General features: G+C 48.1%; 1 protein-coding gene across 1 annotated transcript in view; it reads left to right on the top strand.

Annotated features, from left to right (window-relative positions):
- The window catches only part of MVB12B (multivesicular body subunit 12B), a 135,911-nt gene extending 118,610 nt beyond the window's left edge, over nt 1-17,301 (top strand). The window contains exon 10 of the mRNA XM_015426063.1: nt 15,884-17,301. Coding sequence (XP_015281549.1) covers nt 15,884-15,970 — 87 coding nt within the window. The 3' untranslated portion in view covers nt 15,971-17,301. The remainder of the gene's footprint in view (nt 1-15,883) is intronic.
- Nucleotides 17,302-20,219: the final 2,918 nt, after the last annotated feature.

Below are 20,219 nucleotides of genomic sequence, written 5' to 3'. Positions count from 1 at the left end.
ATCCCCCCCCCGCCTTTTTCCTTCCAACCCTGCAATCCTCGACTTCCAGGCCTCCTGGGGTCCCCCTTTTGGCCTCCGACTGCCCCATGGGCCGGTTTCCTAAAGTTCCTGCTGCTTCTGCAAAAAGGAGATCTCTTTCCTCTTTCTTCCCCAAGCATTAGATCTCTGCCTCCTCTCTCTCCTGTGCCGCCATGCACCCCTCCTCCGCTTCTCCCTCATCTCCTTCCACCCCCAACCCAGGCTCTTTCATGCTTTCCTCCATGCCCCGGGTCCCACACGGGCCTCTTTTGTTTGGAGTTTGGACGGCCACTATTGGTGTTTCCAGGTCTGCAGAAGTCCACCCCGCATTGCCTTGACAATCAATTGATCGGCCCCAGCGCATCTGCCACAGGAACAGCCGGCATGAACCACACGGACATCCATAAAAACCATGGAGGTTTGTGGGAGGTTCGTTGCAGGCTCAATCTCATGAACTGAGGCCTCACGAACAGGCCATGTTCGTGACGAATTAGGTTCGTGGCAAGGTTCGTGCCCATTCCTATTAGCGACTCACGAATAAAGCTGTAGTGCTTAGTTTGCAAGACCTGGGCAAGGCTGTTAACAATAGGATGTTTTGGAGGATATTAATTCATAGGGTTGCCATACATCAGAAGTGACTTGATGGCACTTAGCGCACACAAATGTAGGAGCACCCTGAATAGCCCAGCTTAGCCTGGGCTCATCAGAGCATGGGAGCTAAGCAGCGCTGGCCACATTTGGTACTTGGGTGGAAGACCACCAAGGAAAACTCCAGTTACTACGCAGAAGAAGGCAAACCACCTCTGCTCATCTTTTGCCTGGAACACCTGTAGATGGAGTCACCATGAGTCAGGTGCAGCTTGACAGCATATTATTTTACTTTATTAATGTCAAATAGGGGTGGCTGGTTGGTGGCTTGTGAGCCAGAAGTGATCCTTAGAATACTTGTTACCTGGCTCTGGGTGACATATCAAATGTGAATCAGCGCCTAATAAAATCTATAACTCAATTCAATTCAAATACCTTTTATTGGCATACAATATTAGAAGCATTTACCAATAATACAATCCAAAAGAAATTATAAAATAGATAGTCGTGGCTATGCCAGGCCTAACTCAAGTTGTCACAAGCTAGATTTGACCATACAAAAGATGCCTGAATCATAAAATAAACTGGTATTCTAAACTTTAAACTTAAGTTTTTAGACTTATGAATTAAGAATCATTAATATGATCAGGGTCACTCTTAAAATCTTTAACTCACCATTTTGCTTCATTAATATGATCAGGGTCACTCTTAAAATCTATAACTCACCATTTTGCTATCTCTGAATTTTATTCCATCCTTCAAAGTTTTCAGAGCAGCATACATGGCTCTCCCTGCACCACCTTATCCTCTCAAGAACCCTGTGAGTGACAGAGAGATGAGGCTGACAGAGAGAAGGCCAGAGAGCACAGTTGGCTCAAGTTCACCCAGTAAGCTCATGACAGTGTGAAAACCCGAACTCAAGTCTTTCCAGCCCTGGTTCAACACTCTAAAGGGTATACTTACACGTACAGGGAAGAGAAATGTTAGCATGTATGGTTCTCGTCCAGGTTTTATATCTATGATTTTGGCCAGGATAAAGTATTTTTCCTCCATAACTGCAACGACATGGCCACCAGGTGGCGCCATCTTCATTCTGAAGCCTTATAGTTTAGTTTGTAAGGGAGTCATTGTGCACAGCAAAATATATTTTCAGGGACTCAGAGAGAGGAGACAGATACTAGCTGCACCTGCCATAAACCAGTAAATCTCAAAGAAAAGCCAAACCCATCACATAAAGTAAAATTCCAAAAACTAAGCCTAAAACCAGGAAAGGGCCTGAACTGTGTAGGAAAGCTCTTGTGCTGGATGCAGAAGGGTCTTGATTCTCACCTCTCAAGCAGCAGGGGTGGGAAAGATCCCCTTCCTTGGAGATCCACTGCCAGCCAATGTGGGCCATACTGGGTTGGGAGGGCCAACTCAATATCAGGGTGCTTTGTGCATTCTACAGTGTCTAAAATCCAAATCTGTGCGAGACTTAAAATCAGAACATAAGAGAAGCCAATGTTGAACCAGGCCAATGGCCCATCTAGTCCAACACTCTGTCACACAGTGGCCAAAAATACCAGGTGCCATCAGGACGTCCATCAGTGGGGGCAGGACACCAGAAGCCCTCCCACTGTTGCCCCCCACCCAAGCACCAAGAATACAGACCATCACTTGCCCCAGAGCCCCTATCTATACCTTGTGGCTAATAGCCACAGATTTTGATAGGGGGAGCCAGCCTATCTATCCTGCGTGCAAACCTGCAGCTCCCTCTTAAATCCATAACCAGAGGCCGAGAGGAATGTTTTGTCACTCTCTGACTTGTTTGGTCCCTCTGTGATACTCCGGGGCATCTTTATTCTGGCACTACTGTTTTTAATCTTTAGCGGTGCTAGCCAGAGTGCACATCTGCATGCCAGAGGAGAATCTCAGGAGGACCCCAGCAGCACCAGCCTGAAGACCTGGCTGTCTGTTGCAGTCACATCAGTGGTCTTGGTGGGCGGGGGGTCAGAAACTGTGGCATGGGAAGGAGCCATTGACTCCCAAGCCCCCAAAGGATCAAAACATCCACGTTAGCAGTGCACCACAAAGACAGGGCAGAGGGAAAGTGGGTTTTCAGAGACTGTCATAGTGCAAATGGGACTACACTCTGTGAGTAGCAGGGATGCTTCTGGAAGTCCTCCACATTCATCTCCTGTAGCGTGGGCTTTGTTGGGGAATCCCAGTGTATCCCTTTGAACGGTGCGACTGGCCATATATCGGCAGACATTGGACCTTCTGTCGGAAGGCATAGGAGTGTTGTGGGAAGCCTGTCTAGTAGCTTAATTTTTTTCAGGGCCCTTCGGCTCTTGAAGGCAAGGAAGGAGGACTATGGTTCAGTGGCAGAGCACGCGTCTTTCATGCAGAAGGTTGCAGGTTCAGTCCCGAGCATCTCCAGCTAAATGATCCCAGGTGCTGGGAAAGACCTTTCTTAACCTGAGACATCGGAATACTTCTGTCGGTCAAGGTAGCCGGGGCCGAGCCGGGTGGGCCAGCGGTCTGAGCCGGAAGAAGGCAGCTTCCTCTATTCGAAGAATGTGTTCATAGCCCCCTCCTGTGGTACAGCAGGGACGACATTTGGCGACCCCTCCCCCCCAGCACAGGAACGGCCTTTCTTTTTTCACTCTCGGCCACTGGAGGGGGCTACTAAATTTTATTTATTTACTTTATTTTATTCACATTATTTATAATCTGCCTTTCTCACGGGGACTCAAGGTGGATTACGCCTAGTGAATCAGTACAGTCAAGAAAACAGGACATTCAGTAGCGGATGCATTAGGGTCATAGAAGCCTGCAGCCACCAGAAAGAACTGAAGCAGAGCAGAAGTATTCGCGTGACACATCACGTGGTACAGAAATCACATAAATAGGATCCTACTTACAATGTTTATACTGATTTATTTATTTGTTCAGTTTATACCTCGCCCTCCCCTCCGAAGCAGGCTCAGGGTGGGGTATAAATTGAACACATAAATAAATCAATATAAAAATTGTAAGTAGTTGTTGTTCAGTCGCACAGTCGAGTCCGACTCTTTGCAACCCCATGGACCTCATCATGCCAGGCCCCCCTGTCTTCCGTCGTGCTCCGGAGTCCGCTCAATTTCATGTTCGTTGCCTCGATAACACTGTCTAAGCATCTCATCCTTTGCCGTCCCAGTCTTCTTTGACCTTCAGTCTTTCCCAGCATCAGGGTCTTCTCCAGTGAGTGCTCCCTTCTCATTTGGTGTCCAAAGTATTTGAGCTTCAGCTTCAGTATCTGGCCTTCCAGGGAACAGTCAGGGTTGATTTCTTTTAGGATTGTAAGTAGGATCCTATTTATGTAATTTCTGTACAACTTGATGTGGTACAGAAACTACATAAGATACAAACCACAGTATTACAATACACCATGGTATTACAATGCGGTACAGAAATTACAGTAAGCTAGACGCCACGGTATAGACCACAGTTCCTAATTGTTTATCCGAGCAAGTTTGTAAAGTCATACCTACTGATCTGATTTTTATTCCTCCTTTGGCTTCTGTCTGTGGTTGTGGATTTGGGATTTATGGGAATCAGGGAATGATCCCCCCTCAAAAAAAAAAAAGTTTTCATATCGTATTGCGTTGAACTCGAAACGTATGGGATCTAGGCCCCCCTGTGGGCCTAAGAAGAGCCTTGATGGCACCCTATCAGTTTTGTATCGAGAACCAGTTAGCGATTAACTATCAACAATCCAAAATTAAGTCTTTTGGTAAAAGATCTAAAAGAAGGGTCTGGAGTATTAATGGTCAGGGGATCGAACAGGTCACAAGCTTCAAATACCTGGGGGTGGTATTACAATCGAATGGTGCTAGAAGGGCTCATCATGAACAGATGGCCAATTTAGGACAAAAATCTGCTCAGGCCAGAATTAGATTCTTATGCACCAAGGGAGGGCAATATTTACCAGCAGCTCTCAAACTGTTTCAGGCCAAAATACTACCCCAACTTGTGTATGGGACAATAATGGGGCCACCATCTTCTTGCTTCATCCCTCTCGAGCCTGTTCAAAGTTCTTAAGAGCAGCTTTTCAGATGCCCAAATGCGTTTCAAATGCAAGCTTGCGCCTGGAATCTGGCTTAATCAAAGTGGAGTCAAGGGTATGCCTCACCTCAATAAATTTTTGGCTCAAATTAAACCATATTCCTCATGGCCTAACACCTTTAATCCTCAGAGATAGTTTCAAATCCTCCTGGTTAAAGGCCATACATCTAAAGTTAGGGAATTTAGGCCTCTCTCCACATACTGTCTTAGAAATGAATTATGACCAAGCAAAGGCAGTACTCAAACAAAGGATGCAGGATATTCAACGTCAAAATGACATTAATAAAGTACCAGAATTCTTGGCTGCAGAACACACAAAATATAAGGTAGCACCAGCGATGTACCTTTCTCAACTGGAGATTCCAGCCCAATGGAGGGCATTTTCTCTAGACAGATGGCGAGCACTCCCCTCCGCAGTGTTAGATGGGCGGTTTAGAAAGACTCCCATACATGAGAGGGTTTGTCCCTGTGGGGATGGTGAGCATGTATTATTACATTGCCGTTTTTATCACGAAATCCGTATAAAGATGATTTCCCCCCCCTTCTTAAGAAATATCAGGGTTGCTCTGATACAGAGTTCTGCAAAATGCTCCTCAGGGGTGTCAGCCCAATAGTCACAGCTTCCAGTTCAAGATTTTTATCAGTCACATATAAAATACGCCAAGAGATATTGCGTAGTGTATCCAAATTTTAACTGTTTTAGTGTTTTAATTAGCGATGTGTACATATTGGCTATAAGATTTCCCAGATGTTACGTGAAAGGTATTATATGTTTTATGCTGGTCAGTGACTGTATCTATAAAAGAACTAAAAGACTAAGCTGGGATCTAGGCCTCTGGCTTCTCTGTCTGGGCTCGCCTCGTGGTGAAAATTACCTGCAGGGTCTAGCGAGCGCCACAGATTGTTTTTCAAGCCAACTGGCTGCGTTGCCCGTGGCAGGGAAGCTAAATGGAGTGACTCTAATCAGAACTGGGCAGTTTTCCTCCAGCCTTCTTTCCAGCAAGATTAGCTCCAATTCAGATGGCAACTTGTTCCCTGCACGCTTGGCACCTTCCGCGCTGGCTTTTTCCAAGGGTCCCAGCAAGACCTGTTAGCAGCTCCACAATTCACAGGGCGGGCAGGCGTTGCGGCTTCTTGCACGAGACTCTGCACTCGACTACAGATGGAAAGATTGTGAGGTTGCACTGTTGGTTCCTATGTACATTCAAAAATGGAGCCCTGCTACTAATCAGGAACTTGTAGCTAATCTCTTAGCTGATACTGATCCAAATGGGACACTGGTAGTGGCAAAGTTTTTATCTGTAGCCTTGGGTAGAATTAAATGAATTGACCCTGCCCTTTTTAGGTAATTAATGTGTATTCGGTAAACTAAACTGCATAATTCTGCGAAATTGGTAACTGTAAATTATAACGTATGCTGTACTCCATTGCATGTACTATATTTTGTATATCTGCTTATGACCTGTTGGTCTATGAGCAATAAAATGATTGAACCTGAACTGAATTGAACCTTGGTTCCTACGGTTCTTTGCTGTACATCAGCATTTCCCATGCCAGTAATGGACTGAAGCCTCTCTCTCCTTTTTGCAAATTGAAATTGGAGTCTCCCTGTCGCTTGCAGACAGCAGCCCTTTTCCAAGGGTGAGTGCTTTGAGCTCAGGGAGCTGCTTTTAAATGTTGGGGTTATTTCTCATGGCGCACAAGTGATTCTTTCATGGCACATCACATCTGACCACACTGGTTAGGAATTTCCATCCTGCAAGCACAGAAAGACAAAATCTCTGCCCCGAGGAGTTAAACTAAAGTTTAACCAAGACAGGAAATGGAGACTTAGGTTTTGTTTCATTCCAGCTAAAATTTTAAGCCCAGAGGCATGTATTTCTTTTTTTGGTTGACTTAGAAATGAAAGCAAAGCAATGTTTAAAAGCAGAAAAGAAATAAGGACATAGATATGGGGAGAGGGACAACAGTTAAGAGAAGGTGGTGGAAGTCCAGAAGGCGTAGAGGGCAAGGAGGTGAAGAGGCTGGAGAGGAAAAAGACACGGTGCCCTGTCGAAAGGTCTGGGAAGCCCCTTCAGGCCAAAGGGGCAGCAAAGCTGAAAAAGTACAGAGGAGGGTGTCCAAGATGATTGGGGGGGTTGGAGCACCTTCTCTATGAGGAAAGGCTGGAGACCAATGTTCCCTCTAAACTGTGGAGTCCTGTGAGCAAAAATTCTACTTTGTGAGCTACTGGCATCAAAGCTGTGAGTGAGCAATTTGGCTACTGCATCAATTACTTTGCTCTGGAGCCATCCTTCCTGAGCGGAGACAAAAATGTGTGAGCCAGAGGCTAAAAACCTGTGAGCTGGCTCACACTGACTCAGCTTAGAGGGAACACTGCTGGAGACTCGGGGGCTTTTCAGTTTAGAAGAGAGACAACTAAGGGGGGATGTGACAGTCGGTTTATAAAATTATGCATGGGGTGGAGAGAGTTGCCAGAGAGATTTCTCTCCCAAAATACTAGAATTTGAGGGCATCCAATGAAGCTGATGAGCAGTCGATTCAGGACAGACAAAAGGAAATACTTCTTTACATAGAGAGTGAGTAAACTGTGGAATTTGCTGCCAACGGATGTAGTGATAGCCACAGGGATAAACAGCTTTAAAAGGGGACTAGATAGATTCATGGAGGATAGGTCTGTCAGTGGCTCCTAGCCACTGTGGCCGAGGGGAACCTCCACGTTCAGAATCCCAGCGCCAGGAGGCATCATTGGTGGAACACCTTGGCCTCTATGCTGTGTTGTTGACCCTAAAATAACTGGTTGGTTACTGTGTAAGAGGAGCTGCAGTGGCTCAAGTGGTTAAGATGTTGAACTGCAGGCTGTGGAAGGTCAGTAGTTCAGCAGTTCAAGACCCGAGTGTGCCGCATGACGGAGTGAGCTCCCGTCTCTAGTTCCAGCTCCTGCCAACCTAGCAGTTCGAAAGCAAGAAATGGCAAGTAGATAAATAGGTACCACTTCGGTGGGAAGGTAACAGCGTTCCGTGCGCCTTGGTATTTAGTCATGCTGGCCACATGACCACGGAAACGTCTTCGGACAGCGCTGGCTCTTCGGCTTTGAAACAGAGATGAGCACCGCAACCCTAGAGTCGGACTCGACTGGGTTTCGAGCAAGGGAACCTTTACCTTTACCTTTTTACTGTGTAAGACTGGATACTGGACTAGGCAGACCACTGGTGTGATCCAGCAGGGCTTTTCTTATGTTCTTAAAGGACAGAGGGCCAGGGTGTCTGAGGTAGCAGAAGACCTTTAGATGGCTGGAGATGGTAAAGTCAGAGGGACAGAGGTCATGAGCAGGGATTGTTCTTTTTATATATTCATAGCCTACCTTCCTGGTGCTTACGAAGCTTTAAGGTCAGTTGAAGCCAATGAATCAGAATGCTTTAAAAAAAAACTATACAAAATTTAAAAGTTGACCAAACTCTTCCAGTTTTGGTACATCCGACTGCAGGAGGGGAAGAAACTGAAGACTCCCCCCCTCCCCGAAGCACACAGGTGGTTTTAGTACCAGAGCTTTTGCCTCTTTAGAGGTTGTGGGGCGTGGAGGGGGATATTGTGGGAAATAAGGACAGAAAGGATAGGCTGGGCAGAGTGGCCAAGGCCAGGCAAAGGAATTGATGATGGATGAGTGCCAGGGGTGATGAAGAGGGAGGGGCGTCACGTGATCTGAGGAATAAGAGCGGTGAACCATTTTTGTGTTGCATCTGGCACGGAGGGTGGCAGGCCTGTTTTAAATGTGGTTTTCCCTTTCAGAACCCTTGCAGGTGGGGAGCCCGCTCATTTCCTGTCGGCCAGTTGTGAGCTTTTTACAGGAGAAGCACAAGTGTCCCCTTTGTACACGGTGCCTTGCCCACATGCATCTGCGCACATTCCGCCGAGCAAAAGCCTTGCAGTGTGCAAAATGGTCCGGACAGCATCCCGAATGGCTTCCTGCTGCTAGAAGTCATGCTGTGGATGTGTGTGCCGCAACAGTTGCTTGCGTTCATTCCTTCTCCCCTCTTCCGCCCACTTCTGGTCAGAGGAATGAGGGTTTCCCGGCTTGTGGCTAAATGCTCATCAGGACAGGAGCTGGCAAGAGACTGGCCTTGGAGACAAGCAGCAGAGGAGAGCTCAAGGTAGATGGCGGGGGCAAAATTCCGGCTTCAGATAAGGAGTCTTAGAGCCGCCCTGAGCGTGATGGTGTCCTCGTGGTGGCCACCAGGACAAAAACACCATTTTAAAAACATTATAAAATGCTGCAGGGGTCAGGCACACAGTGCGGCGCTCTTGTTCCCCCCACACCTTTTCAGTTGCTGAAACAGCCCCAAGCCACGGCTGTTTGGGCACTCAAAAGGGTGGGGTAGAGGATGAGAGCACCACGCTGTGGGCCCTTTCCTCGTGGCGTTTTAAAAGATCTTTGAAATGGACACAGCGTCCTTGTGGTTGCCCCAAGGATACTGTCATGGTTAGTTTGGCCAAAAAAGAGAAAAGGGGGAAAAACTGAACCTAAAACCTAGAATTCAGAACCTAAAAAGGTTAGTCAAGAATAGAAGAGGGCCAACTCTAAAAATCTAATTATGAAACATACAAAAATATACATGTATTTATTCAACACAAATTAAAATAACAAACAAGGGCCCATTCATACCTCATATACAAATATAAAAACATAAAAGGGCTAATGAAATAGACCTGACGCGTTTCGGCCTTTACAGGCCTTCCTGGCTGGGGCCCCGATCCTGGCAGGGGTGGAGAGGTCAGCTCCCTCCTCCCGAATAGGGCTGTGCGACGGGGTCCCTCCCAGGGATTATCGGGGGGGGGGGTTCCAAGACCCGACAGGTTCAGCCAGGGCGGCTGCCCAAGAGTGTCTTCCTGGGCAACGGTCTTGAGACTGCTGTCAAGGTATCGGGACTCTGGCCTCAGTCCTCTGGTAGGGTGGGGTTTGGGGGAGAGAATCCTGCCTTTCTGAGTGGGTTCCTCTTGGGGCCGGGGTGGGTTTCTGTCTCTCTCCCATGCGCAGCCTTCTCCACCTTAAAAATACAGAGGGCAAGCGGCTTTAGTCTTGAAACTCCATAGCGCTCAGCGCAATCACAACAGCTGGGGAGCCGGTGTGGTGTAACAGTCGGAGAGACCCAGGTTCAAATGCCCACTGAGCACAGAAGCTCAGTGTGTGACTTGGGGGCACTCTCTCTCTCTCTCTCTCTCAGCCTAGCCTACCTCACAGGGTGTTATTGTGATGATAAAGTGAGGGGAGGGGAAACCCCACATGTGCCATCTAGAGCTCCCTGGAGGGAAGTTGGGGGTAAAATGACATGTCTATTGGACAGAGCAAGGTGGCCGGGCCCACTAGCAAGCCACCCTGCAGGTGGCTTAAATATGGCTGCACTTTGTGGTTCCCAAAATATTCGAGCACCTTTTCTTTCCTGCCTTGAGCGGATATTTGGTTGTCCCTCGCAGCTGCCCATAGCTCTGGCACTGCCCCTCCTTCTGGAGAGCCAGTTTGGTGTAGTGGTTAAGTGCCATCTGGGAGAACCGGGTTTGATTCCCCACTCCTCCACTTGCACCTGGCTGGATGACCTTGGGCAAACTGTAGTTCTGATAAGAGCTGTCCTTGAAAAAGAGCTGTTTCTGTCAAGAGCTCTCTCGGCCCCACCTACCTCACAGGGTGTCTGTTGTGGGGAGGGGAAGGGAAAGGAGTTTGTAAGCCGCTCTGAGACACCTTTGTGTCTTCCTTCTGCCACTTGCTGCTGCCCTGCCAAAGTACAGAAAGAGCTTTCTGGGTACTGCTCCCCGTCCATAAGATATTGTGCTTACGAAAAGCCCCCCTTAAAGACATGTGGTGTGTTTCTTCGGGCTCTTCAACTCCTGAAGGTCACTGCGTGTGGCTCAGAAGGTCAGTGAATTTGGCTCCCACCCTGATCTGCCCAGATTGGAGAATATGAGAGTTTACACAGCACCTTCTAGGTGTTCAAAGCTCTCCCCGTAAGGGTACTTCAGTAAGCTGTTAAAACAACTCTACAAGGGGAATCAGTATGATCAGCCCCACTTTGCAGTCGGCAGGGCTGAGATGGAGGGGGGCAGGCTTGCCACCTAGTAAATGCCTGGCAGCAGCAGCAACATTTAAAGTGGGGACTTCCTGTTCCATCACTTCGGCTGAGAACCTTGTTGACCTGTAGTTATAAATGGGCACCAATAGCTATAGGGGCTCGTGGGTGATCTGTGGTGAGTGATTGACTGCTGGGCAGGACAGCAGGGATGATTAAATTGCTCTCTTCCCCCCCCCCGCTCCCCCCCCAGGATTTCTGTGACTGTCCCCTCCCCCACTTTATCCTGGTGACAACCCTTTCCAGCGGTGCTTCAGGTCCTGGAGGCCCAGGGCTAAGTGGGAGGGGCTCCCGTTGAGGTTAGGCAGAGTGTGTGATTGGCCCAAGGTCACCCTTCAGGGGAGAAGCGGTGACTCTGTGGGAAGGGACCTCCTTGGCATGCAGAAGGTCCCAGGTTCAATTCACCCCATCGCCAGTGAGTAGGACCAGGCTGTAGGTGATGTGAACAGCCTCTGCCTGAGACCCTGGAGAGCCACGCCTGGTCTGAGTAGACAATACTGATCTTGATGGATTGACGGTCTTGATTCAGTGTAAGGCAGCTTCATGTATGTCTCAGTGGAGATTTCAACCGGTGTCTGTTTCTACCCGTTCTGTTGGGATTCTTTTTGAGTAAGTCAGCAGAGTATTAAGAGACTGAGTCTATGGTGTGTATTAAAATATAAAACTTTACTATAAACCTAACGGGGAAAAGGTACACAGGATATGAAAATAACAAAGAGCTAATATGCCTACATCCTTACAGCTAAAAGGTAAAACGGGAAGAGAGGGAATGGCGTCTCCTTCTCAGTCAGAACAAAGAAGGGGAGGAGAAGCCAATATGCTAAATACTTGACACCTTGGTTTCCAATCAGACTAGCAAATTAGCTCCAAAGTTCCTGGGCATTCTGTTGTCTAAACAGATTGGTTACAAACAAACATGTGACTTAACAAACATCATTAACCCTGTAAATACTGAAGTGTTTTGACTTGTAACACCCAACACATTTCCTCCTCAGGCTTGTCACCTTTCTCCTCCCCTGTTCTGTGGCACACTGGCCCACTGCAGCCGCTGATGGAAACGTGGGGAGCAACCACGGGGTGTGTGTATTAATAACTGAGACGTTGGAGGCCCTCAAGTTCAGGCCCAACTTCCTTCCTTCAGAGGCCTCCCTCAATGACAGTACCCCCCATTTCTCAGCTGCAATACTCCTTCCCACCACTCTGTTGTTGAAGAGTGAGAGAGACAGGGGGGAAAGATGTCCTTTACCCATACCAGTTAGGGTTCTGGGAATTGGGAGACGCCCTTCCAGTGGCAGAGTCTCACTGTCTCCATGGAAACTGTAGAAGCTTCAAGCCAAAGAGCAAAGGCGCCTTGCTGTAGTGAGGCTATAAAGAGAGGCAGGCATTCCCCCAAGAGTTGGTACTTAGCATTCTACTGGTGGCGGCACCATAACCACTGTTTCCCCTACTGCAGGGGGAATAGGAAGAGCCCTGGACTAAGTGGGAGGAGCTTCTGTTGTGCCCTCTCCTATCAGAACCGGGGGTGGGAGGAGTCCCAGCAGGTGCTCCTCCCACTTAGTCCAGGGCTTCCCTGCAATAGGGGCAGTTGTGGCGCTGAATCTTCCAGGAACTGAAGCACCTCAGGCGAGAGGGGGAAATAATGTGTGCAGAGGCTCCTGGGGGATTCACATTGTGCCAAAAGCTGCCACACTGCTGGGATAATGTAAGAATGACACTTTAGGGTAAAGTGTTTGAGACACAGAGACCCGGGGGGGGGGGGGGCGGCCACCAAGCTTCACAGCCTGCTGCTTTAACTAACATCCCCACTTGATGCTTTTGCTTCTCTCTGTACATATCAGACTCGTGAGTCCTTTTCGTCTGCTTCCCCGTGCCAGTTTCTTCCCCACAAAGTTTGTGCAGTTTATTTAACATTTACTTTCTCGTATCAGTTGCATAGAAAGGGCTGGTAACATTGAAATGGTGGGGGGGGGGAATGCACTGGGGAAGCCAGCACTAAAATGAGAGGTGTTCAGAATGACGGCAGACAAAAAAATTAAAAAGGGAAATGGGAGAAAGCAAATGTGTGCACTAAAATGAGAGGTGTTCAGAATGACGGCATACAAAAAAAATTAAAAAGGGAAATGGGAGAAGGCAAATGTGTGCATCCGTGTCTGTGATCAGATCTCCCATTTTAAGCAGGCAGGTAGATGGAGAAAGCAGCCGTGGGGGCAGTTTAAGCCTTTTCTCCCCCCTGCATCCCACCAAAGCCCCACAGCGATAGCCCTGGGAAGACTGTTGAACTTTCCACTAGGAAGATCAGAGTTCAAATTCCCACTCTGCAACAAAAAGCTTCCAGGGTAGACTTAAAGCAATCGATCTCAGCCAAACCTATCTTGGCGGCTGCTTGTGAGGATTAAATGGGGTAATCCCGACCTTCGATGGGGCGCCATTGGTGCCAGTGCTGAAGGTTAGGACTTTGGGGGTGCTCCTGGATGCCTCCTTTACAGTGGAGGCCCTGATAGCAGCCACTGCCAAGTCAGCCTTTTACCATCTTCGGCTGATTAGGCAGTTGGTTCCCTTCCTCGAACGCAACAACTTAGCAACAGTGATCCATGCAATGATCACCTCGAGATTAGACTACTGTAACGCTCTCTACATGGGGCTGCCCTTGTCGCAGATCCGGAAGCTGCAGCTAGTGCAAAATGCAGCGGCTAGGCTTTTGAAGGGTGTCCCCTTGAGGGAGCACATCCAGCCGGCCCTGTAAGCACTGCACTGGCTGCCGATAGCATACCGGAGTCACTTCAGGGTGCTGGTTCTTACCTTTAAAGCCCTTTATGGCCAGGATCCGACTTACCTGTGGGACCGCCTTTCCCCATATGTACCCCAGAGAGCACTACGGTCAGGGAATCGATTGGCTCTCCCAGGCCCTAAGGACGCCAGGCTGGCTGTAACCAGGTCCAGGGCTTTTTCGGTGGCCACTCTTTACTAGTGGAATGAGCTCCCAGAGGAAATCAGGGTCCTGCAGGACCTTTTACAGTTCTGCAGGGCCTGCAAGACGGAGCTCTTCCACCAGGTTTTCAATTAGGAGCCGCCACCATTACTAGTTACCATCACTAGTAACTGTCATCGGTAACAACTGTAGAGCCTGGTTCCTGGTGAATTATCGACAGCCTTTGCGCGTCGAGTAAGATCAACGCTGGAAATGAACGGCATATGGTATGCACTCACACAGCACCGCCATGGCTGTGCTATCGGAATAACATTGCTGACGCTTAATATGTAATATTGTATTGTTTCAACGAATGGTTTTAATGGTTTTTAATGGTATGATTGTTAATCTGTGTGTTATCTGTGCGAGCCGCCCTGAGCCTGCTTCGGCAGGGTAGGTCAGGGGATATAAATTGGAACATAAATAAATAATCCGGAGTTTGCCACCTTGAACTCTTTGGAGGGAGGCTGAAAATCTGACCCCTTAAATAATGATTTGGCAGAAGGGCCCTGTTGAAGACAGGACAACATACTCCTTGGCGTGAGAAGAAAATGTTCTTTTCTGCTTGGCGTAGAGAGCAGCAGAGCAGTCGCTCAGCTCCCAAAGGACAAGGCATCTTATCTCTCAGTCAGGGACTTGGGGGTAATGGTGACCCTGCCCTACCCTATAAACTCATTGTGAAAGTTTGCCAAACGCAGTGAACCGTCAGAAGTGCTATAGAAGTGCTTTTATTATGATTTTCTGCTGTTGGAGGCAACTCAGGGCTAGGATGGTGCTTTGGTCTGAGAACAGGAAGTCAACTTGCTTGCTTCTTGCGAAAAATAAGTCTGAATGCAGTGGCCAACAACCAATGGGCCACAATACTCAAAGGAAGATTTTTTTACTGTATTGTGGCAGCTTCGCCACAAGGTGGCAGTATTACCATACGTACTTCCTTAGTGCTGGCTTTGGCGTGGATGCCTTTTTCCAATTTCATCCCGATTAGCTGGAGGGGGGGGGGTTTGTAGGGTTACTCAGGGAGTCTCAGGTAGGCAGTAGTCGTCCCCCCCCCGGCCCCCTCCCTCTCAGATTACCTGCTAGAGTGCCATGAGGACGTTGTTACTCAACTTTCAATCATTGTACGCTGTGATTTCCAAAGCAATGCAAGTCAGCGCCTGGAGGAGATTACAGATGAGGGGGGAACCGTGCAGGCGAAATTCAAGTCGCAAATAAGTCAGTGCAGTTACACGTCAATCCTGGAAATACGCCACATTGCATCAGTTATTGAAGAATTAATGACAAGTATTCCTTTATGAATACTTCCGGCCCAGGGTAGAGTCAGAAGGCACTTTGGTCACATCCAAGCGGATCGGGATAAAATGTAGTACTGAATGGGGGGGACAGTCAGTGCCTGGATGGGAGAGGGCCTGGGAGTCCTGTGTACACTGCCTGGTGTGCCAGGATGGAAGGAAGGCAGGATCTAAATGTAAAGATATTTTTTCCCCTCTGGGACTGTAAAATGGGGGGGCTCTGGGGGACTGCCGGGGTGAGAGACTTTGGGTATCCTCGCCCATGGGGCCATTATCACTCGAGAATCCAACCTGCGTGGCCCCACTCTTACATCTGCATCACCCAGACCAAGATAGCCTTTCTTGGTCATGCTGGTGTGGGACAGGAGTTTACAAATAGCTGGATGAACCGACAAAAAAAAAAATTGAACGGCAGAGTTCTGATTTATGTCCACAAGAACATAACGAGAGGTGGCAAAGACCATGCTAGAACCGGCAGTCCCCCATCTGTGTCCGGCAGAATGCCTCTTTCGAGATGGGGCACGTTGCGACACGCGTGTGCTGACTCCGAAGGCAGGTTTTTTGTTGTTGTTCACCAGGATTCTTCTGTGATGATGCAGATTTAATCGGTCCACCGAAACGGCTGCATTAAGGGACTGAAATGTCTTTTATCGAGCAATAAAAAAATCCGTCCAGCTGGAAAGGGGTCCACTCAGCGCACTCGTCCCTGAGCAGTTTTGTTTTTTTCCTTTTGTTCTTTGGACAGGTGCACAGAGCGGTCATTTTCCAGGAATGCAGTCTGACCATTTCTTTCTCTCTTTTTCTGTTTCCCGCAGTACGATTACAGCTTCAGGACGGAGCAGAGCGCCGCAGCCAGGCTTCCCCCGAGCCCCACTAGATGTCAGCAGCTACCGCAGTCCTGAGGTCCTTCAGCTCCTTGGAAGGGAATCCCATGTACTACTGAATGGGGGGGGGCAGACTTCCTGGCCCTCTTCCCCCCCCTTCCCATGTCCCGACAAGCAGTGTTATTGGAGAGCCCCTCCCAGCAGAGGGATTTTTTTTCTAATGAATCACCATTTTTGTACAGTGCAACTGATGGGGGTGTCTTAATCTGGTGTGTGGGGGGGTTGTATCTGTTGTTGTTTTGGAGATTCGGATTGGACTGGGGTTAATCTTTTCCATCAGCTGTCCCGATCTTCCAGCCTCTTCTGGAATTGCTCCGCATCATAACTGAATTAACATAGACCTCGATGGGTGCTTCCGTCCATCCTCTCTTACATCCTCCCCCCTTTAATAACTGAAATCCCATCAAGGCATCTTTCTATAGAAGGAGTGGACATCAGGCCCTTGACTTTTAACTATGATCCATAGTTTATTGGAAGTGGTTCGTCCTGGAAGAGAGAGCAGAATCGGAACTCGTTGCAGTTTCTATTACCCACACAGGTAAATCAGTCTCCAGAACAATGACACATCCTCTGCCCTAAACTTGGATCTGTATCTCAATGAAAGAGGTTTCCTCCAGTTTGTATAAAGACAATAAACTCATAGGTTTAGTGGGTCAGTGTTCTTCTATAAACCTGTGGTTGTTTTGTTCAGGGCTGGCTTACGAGGGATGGGAAAAGCCAATTGTTTGCCTTCTTAGTGACGAAAATCGCACAACTGTTCATTCACGATCGGAATGACCTTTCCTGGCCTGGACTTCCTTCTGGCTCAGGAAACCTGGAATTACCCTCGCTCTGTTCTATGACTGAAAGGTCTCCTGCACCCAGTTTCCCCAGAGTTTGCAGTCGCCTCCTTTTTTCCCCTTCAACTGAGAGGAATCGGCCTAAGTGTTTGCACGGAGACGTTCTGTGAGATTCTCAGAACTGCGGCTCCCATCGCAAGCCTAAAAGGACACATCGGCTTCCTTCTGGCACCCAAAACGACTTGAACGTGGCAACGAACAAAATGCCCGAGAGAATGTGTCTGGTTGCCTCTTTCCTCTTTGACCCACCCCTCGGCTGCTTAACATGAGAGCGACTGCCACGCGTGCCTCCGGGAGCCTTCTTGGAAGGACCTGAGACTTCACTTTGTAACACGGCTGGTGCAGTTTGTCCGGCCCAGGAACAGGGACCCTTCATCCTCCAGCATGCGTATCGTGGGGGATCTCCCGCCACCCCCCTTTGAGCCCCGGAGCATGTCCCGGCGAAACCCGTTACTGAAAAGTTATTTTGGAAAGTCCTATCAGATCCCTGGTGCTGCTTCATCATGAGTCCCTTGCCAGTGAACAAGCACTGCATTAAGGCAGTTCGGGGGGGGGGGGGTTGGTTGAGGGGGGGTTTTCTTTTACGGGCACGAAACAAATGGGAGGGAAGGTTTGAATGTGGAACATGTAAATACTTATTGTCAAACTGTATTAAAATGCAAATGATTGCCATGGTCACGTTGCTCTTAATGTGGGTGGGTTGGTTGGCTGTCATTCACCCGTTCCTTTTACACTTCGTGCAGAGCTTGAGCGGGTCACTCGGGTCAAGAAAGAGTCCCCATTTTGTGTTGTTCTTCGCAAGGGTGCCTCCCACCCCCAAGTCCAGAGTTGCATTTTTAGGAAAGGCCAGCTTCTGGGAAGATTGCATTGCCATTGTAGTCAAGTAGCAAAATCCTGTCAACTGGTAGTTCTCTCCCAGGGCATGTGCTGGACCGCTCAGATAACAGCTGGATGTTCATGCTGTTCATGCACAGCCCCTCTGGCCCTACAAATGGGCTGCACAGATATCTCAGTCTGGGGTAGGTCGTCCCCTGCCATTGCAGGATCTGTGCCACCTGTGTAACTAGGCGAGGTGTGACAAATGTGTTTCTGGTTCAGCTCTGAGGGCTGAAACCAAACTCTCAAAAAACAAAACAAAACCGCACGTTGTGCCCCTAGAATTCCAGCTCCTTCCAAGTCTGCACTCCTGTCCCACCCTATTTCTTGCTGCTATTTTTTTTTCCCTTTCCTAAGGCACTGAAACGTATTGGCAGTATTTGATAGAGAAGTGTGCGGCCGTCGGCAGCTAGTAGAGGGGGAACAGTGTTGTTCGTACTCAAAGATGATCGCTGGCACGTTAACAAGTGTGGTTGTGTTCTACAGATACATTCCAGAAATGCAGTTTGAATGTTTTATGGTTGAGGAAAGAGATGCCATCCAAAATGTGGTCCCCTCAAGTTCTCAGAGTTTTCAAGGGCATGCTCCCTGGCAGCTCCCCAGACTTCCAGTTTGGTGCTGTAGTGCTGCATTGTTGAGATTCTTATACACACACACACGCACACACAGAGTTGTGCAGACAAGGAGGGCCTGGTGGGTCAGAGTTCCTTGCTCCCGTGTCCTGGATATTCAGAGGCATTGATACGGGACCCTCAAGCCTTTAGATCAGAGTGGTGCAGTCATGCCTCTTAATGTGATGACTGCATCTTTTCTTTCCCAATTGGTTGGTTGGGTCTACATTTAACATTTAGCACTCTTCTTATTTATTTTTTAAAAAAATCTGAAGTGTTTGGTAGAGATGTTGAAAATGTTGTTGTTGTAGTAGGCAGTTTCTCGAACGTTGGAGGTCTTCTTGTCTGCACAGTGTCTTCTACCGTTCCACCATTTTATTCCCTTTCCTAGCAAACCTGGAAAAGTCGCTGTCCTGGGGTCAGCACAATTTCACCTGTAGGCAGGCTGGTCCCGGCAATGACTTGTGCAGAAATGCCTGTGAAGTCTCGCCGGCCCTTGAGGTGGCAGATCTGGGGCACACAAAGGCCTACACGTTCTCTCCCTTCTCCTCTGGCTGTTGCTAAGAAACGCCCAAGATGTGAGCCTCTGCCCTCCCCCTCTTGGTGGCTGCTGGGATTGCATGCCTGAAGTGCTTTGGGCCTCTTCAAAACTCATGAATGCTTTCCACATTGTTTGGAAGGAGCATGCAGCCCACATGTACAGTATCTCATATCGCTGCTGCACACAGCATAATTTTATGTGTGCGTGCATGCTCAGAAACTTTGGCCAGTTATGACTTCCCAGTGCATGCTTTCCTCACGCTCGCTGGATGTTCAGTGTATTTCCAATTTGCTGTCCCAGCCCGCGACCATTAGGGGGAGACAGATTCATGCAGTTAAGTTTCCTGCACTCAGGCAGCCAGGGCCAAGTCTTGACAACGGGATTATACAGGCAGCACACGAGGGTGAATCAGGCTGTTGGTGGGCACAGAAGCAACTGTCTCTGGAATAAGCGGAAAAGGCACTGGTTGAAATTGTGGAAAGATCTGCCCGTTGTCTCCACATGTGCAGCCTAATTCATATGCATTTCCTTCAGTGATCTCAACGGCCACTCTTGATGGTGTGAACTGGTTCAAAGTGGACCAATCCTGTGGAGTAAGCTCACCGTCTTTCAAACGGCCTATGAAATAAAGTTGTAGGTTGAGAGAGCTGGAAAATCACCTTCCACTCATGGCCAGTGCTCTGTCTTTTTTCCTTAAAAAGTGTTACAGGGGTGTTTTTTTTTAAGGGGTGGGACTACCGGAGGGGGAAAGAGTTTGTTTCTTAGCTCTTGTGTGAAATGCCTTGATAAAAAGCATCCATTTTGCTCAGATCCTACAGGCAAAAAGAATAACATTGTGTTACACGGTTGGGAATCTTTGATTGTGTTGTGTGTCACTGTGTGTGTACTTGTTTCTATTTTTTTTAAGATGCTATGCATTTTGTTTGTGCTGGAAGTGGATTAACTTGTTCATTAATCCTATTAATAATAATAATAATATCCTTTCATATTTATTTTTAGATGGCCTTCCTTGTATTTTGCAAAGGGAAGTTTTTGTGTGTGAGGATTTAGTCTGTATTCTTAATATAATTTGTTAAATAAAAGTTTGTTTTAACCTGTTCCGCTTTGCTTGAAAGACCGACTGTATTCTTTTGCAATACTGTAAAACTGAGTCCAAACACTTATGTACCCGTTTGCTTGTTTTTTCCAAAGCAGTGTTTAACAAATCAGGGCTGAGTATGTCCAAACCTTTAGATGGAGGAACTACATGGTCAAATGACCCCCCAAATGAATGTCTCCCCGTGTGTAGAAAGTTAGTACATCAGGAGAAGTGTTCTGATCTTGAGGTTCTGGCTTTCCATGTGTGAGGTTAATTGGGTGTCCAGACCAGTGTTCCCTCTAAGCTGAGTCAGTGTGAGCTA

The sequence above is a fragment of the Gekko japonicus genome, unplaced genomic scaffold, assembly GCF_001447785.1.
Source record: "Gekko japonicus isolate JY-2015 unplaced genomic scaffold, Gekko_japonicus_V1.1 scaffold22, whole genome shotgun sequence".
NCBI classification, from domain to species: domain Eukaryota; kingdom Metazoa; phylum Chordata; class Lepidosauria; order Squamata; family Gekkonidae; genus Gekko; species Gekko japonicus.
Note: the sequence above shows the minus strand (reverse complement) of the source record. Positions and strands in the feature narration are given on the sequence as shown.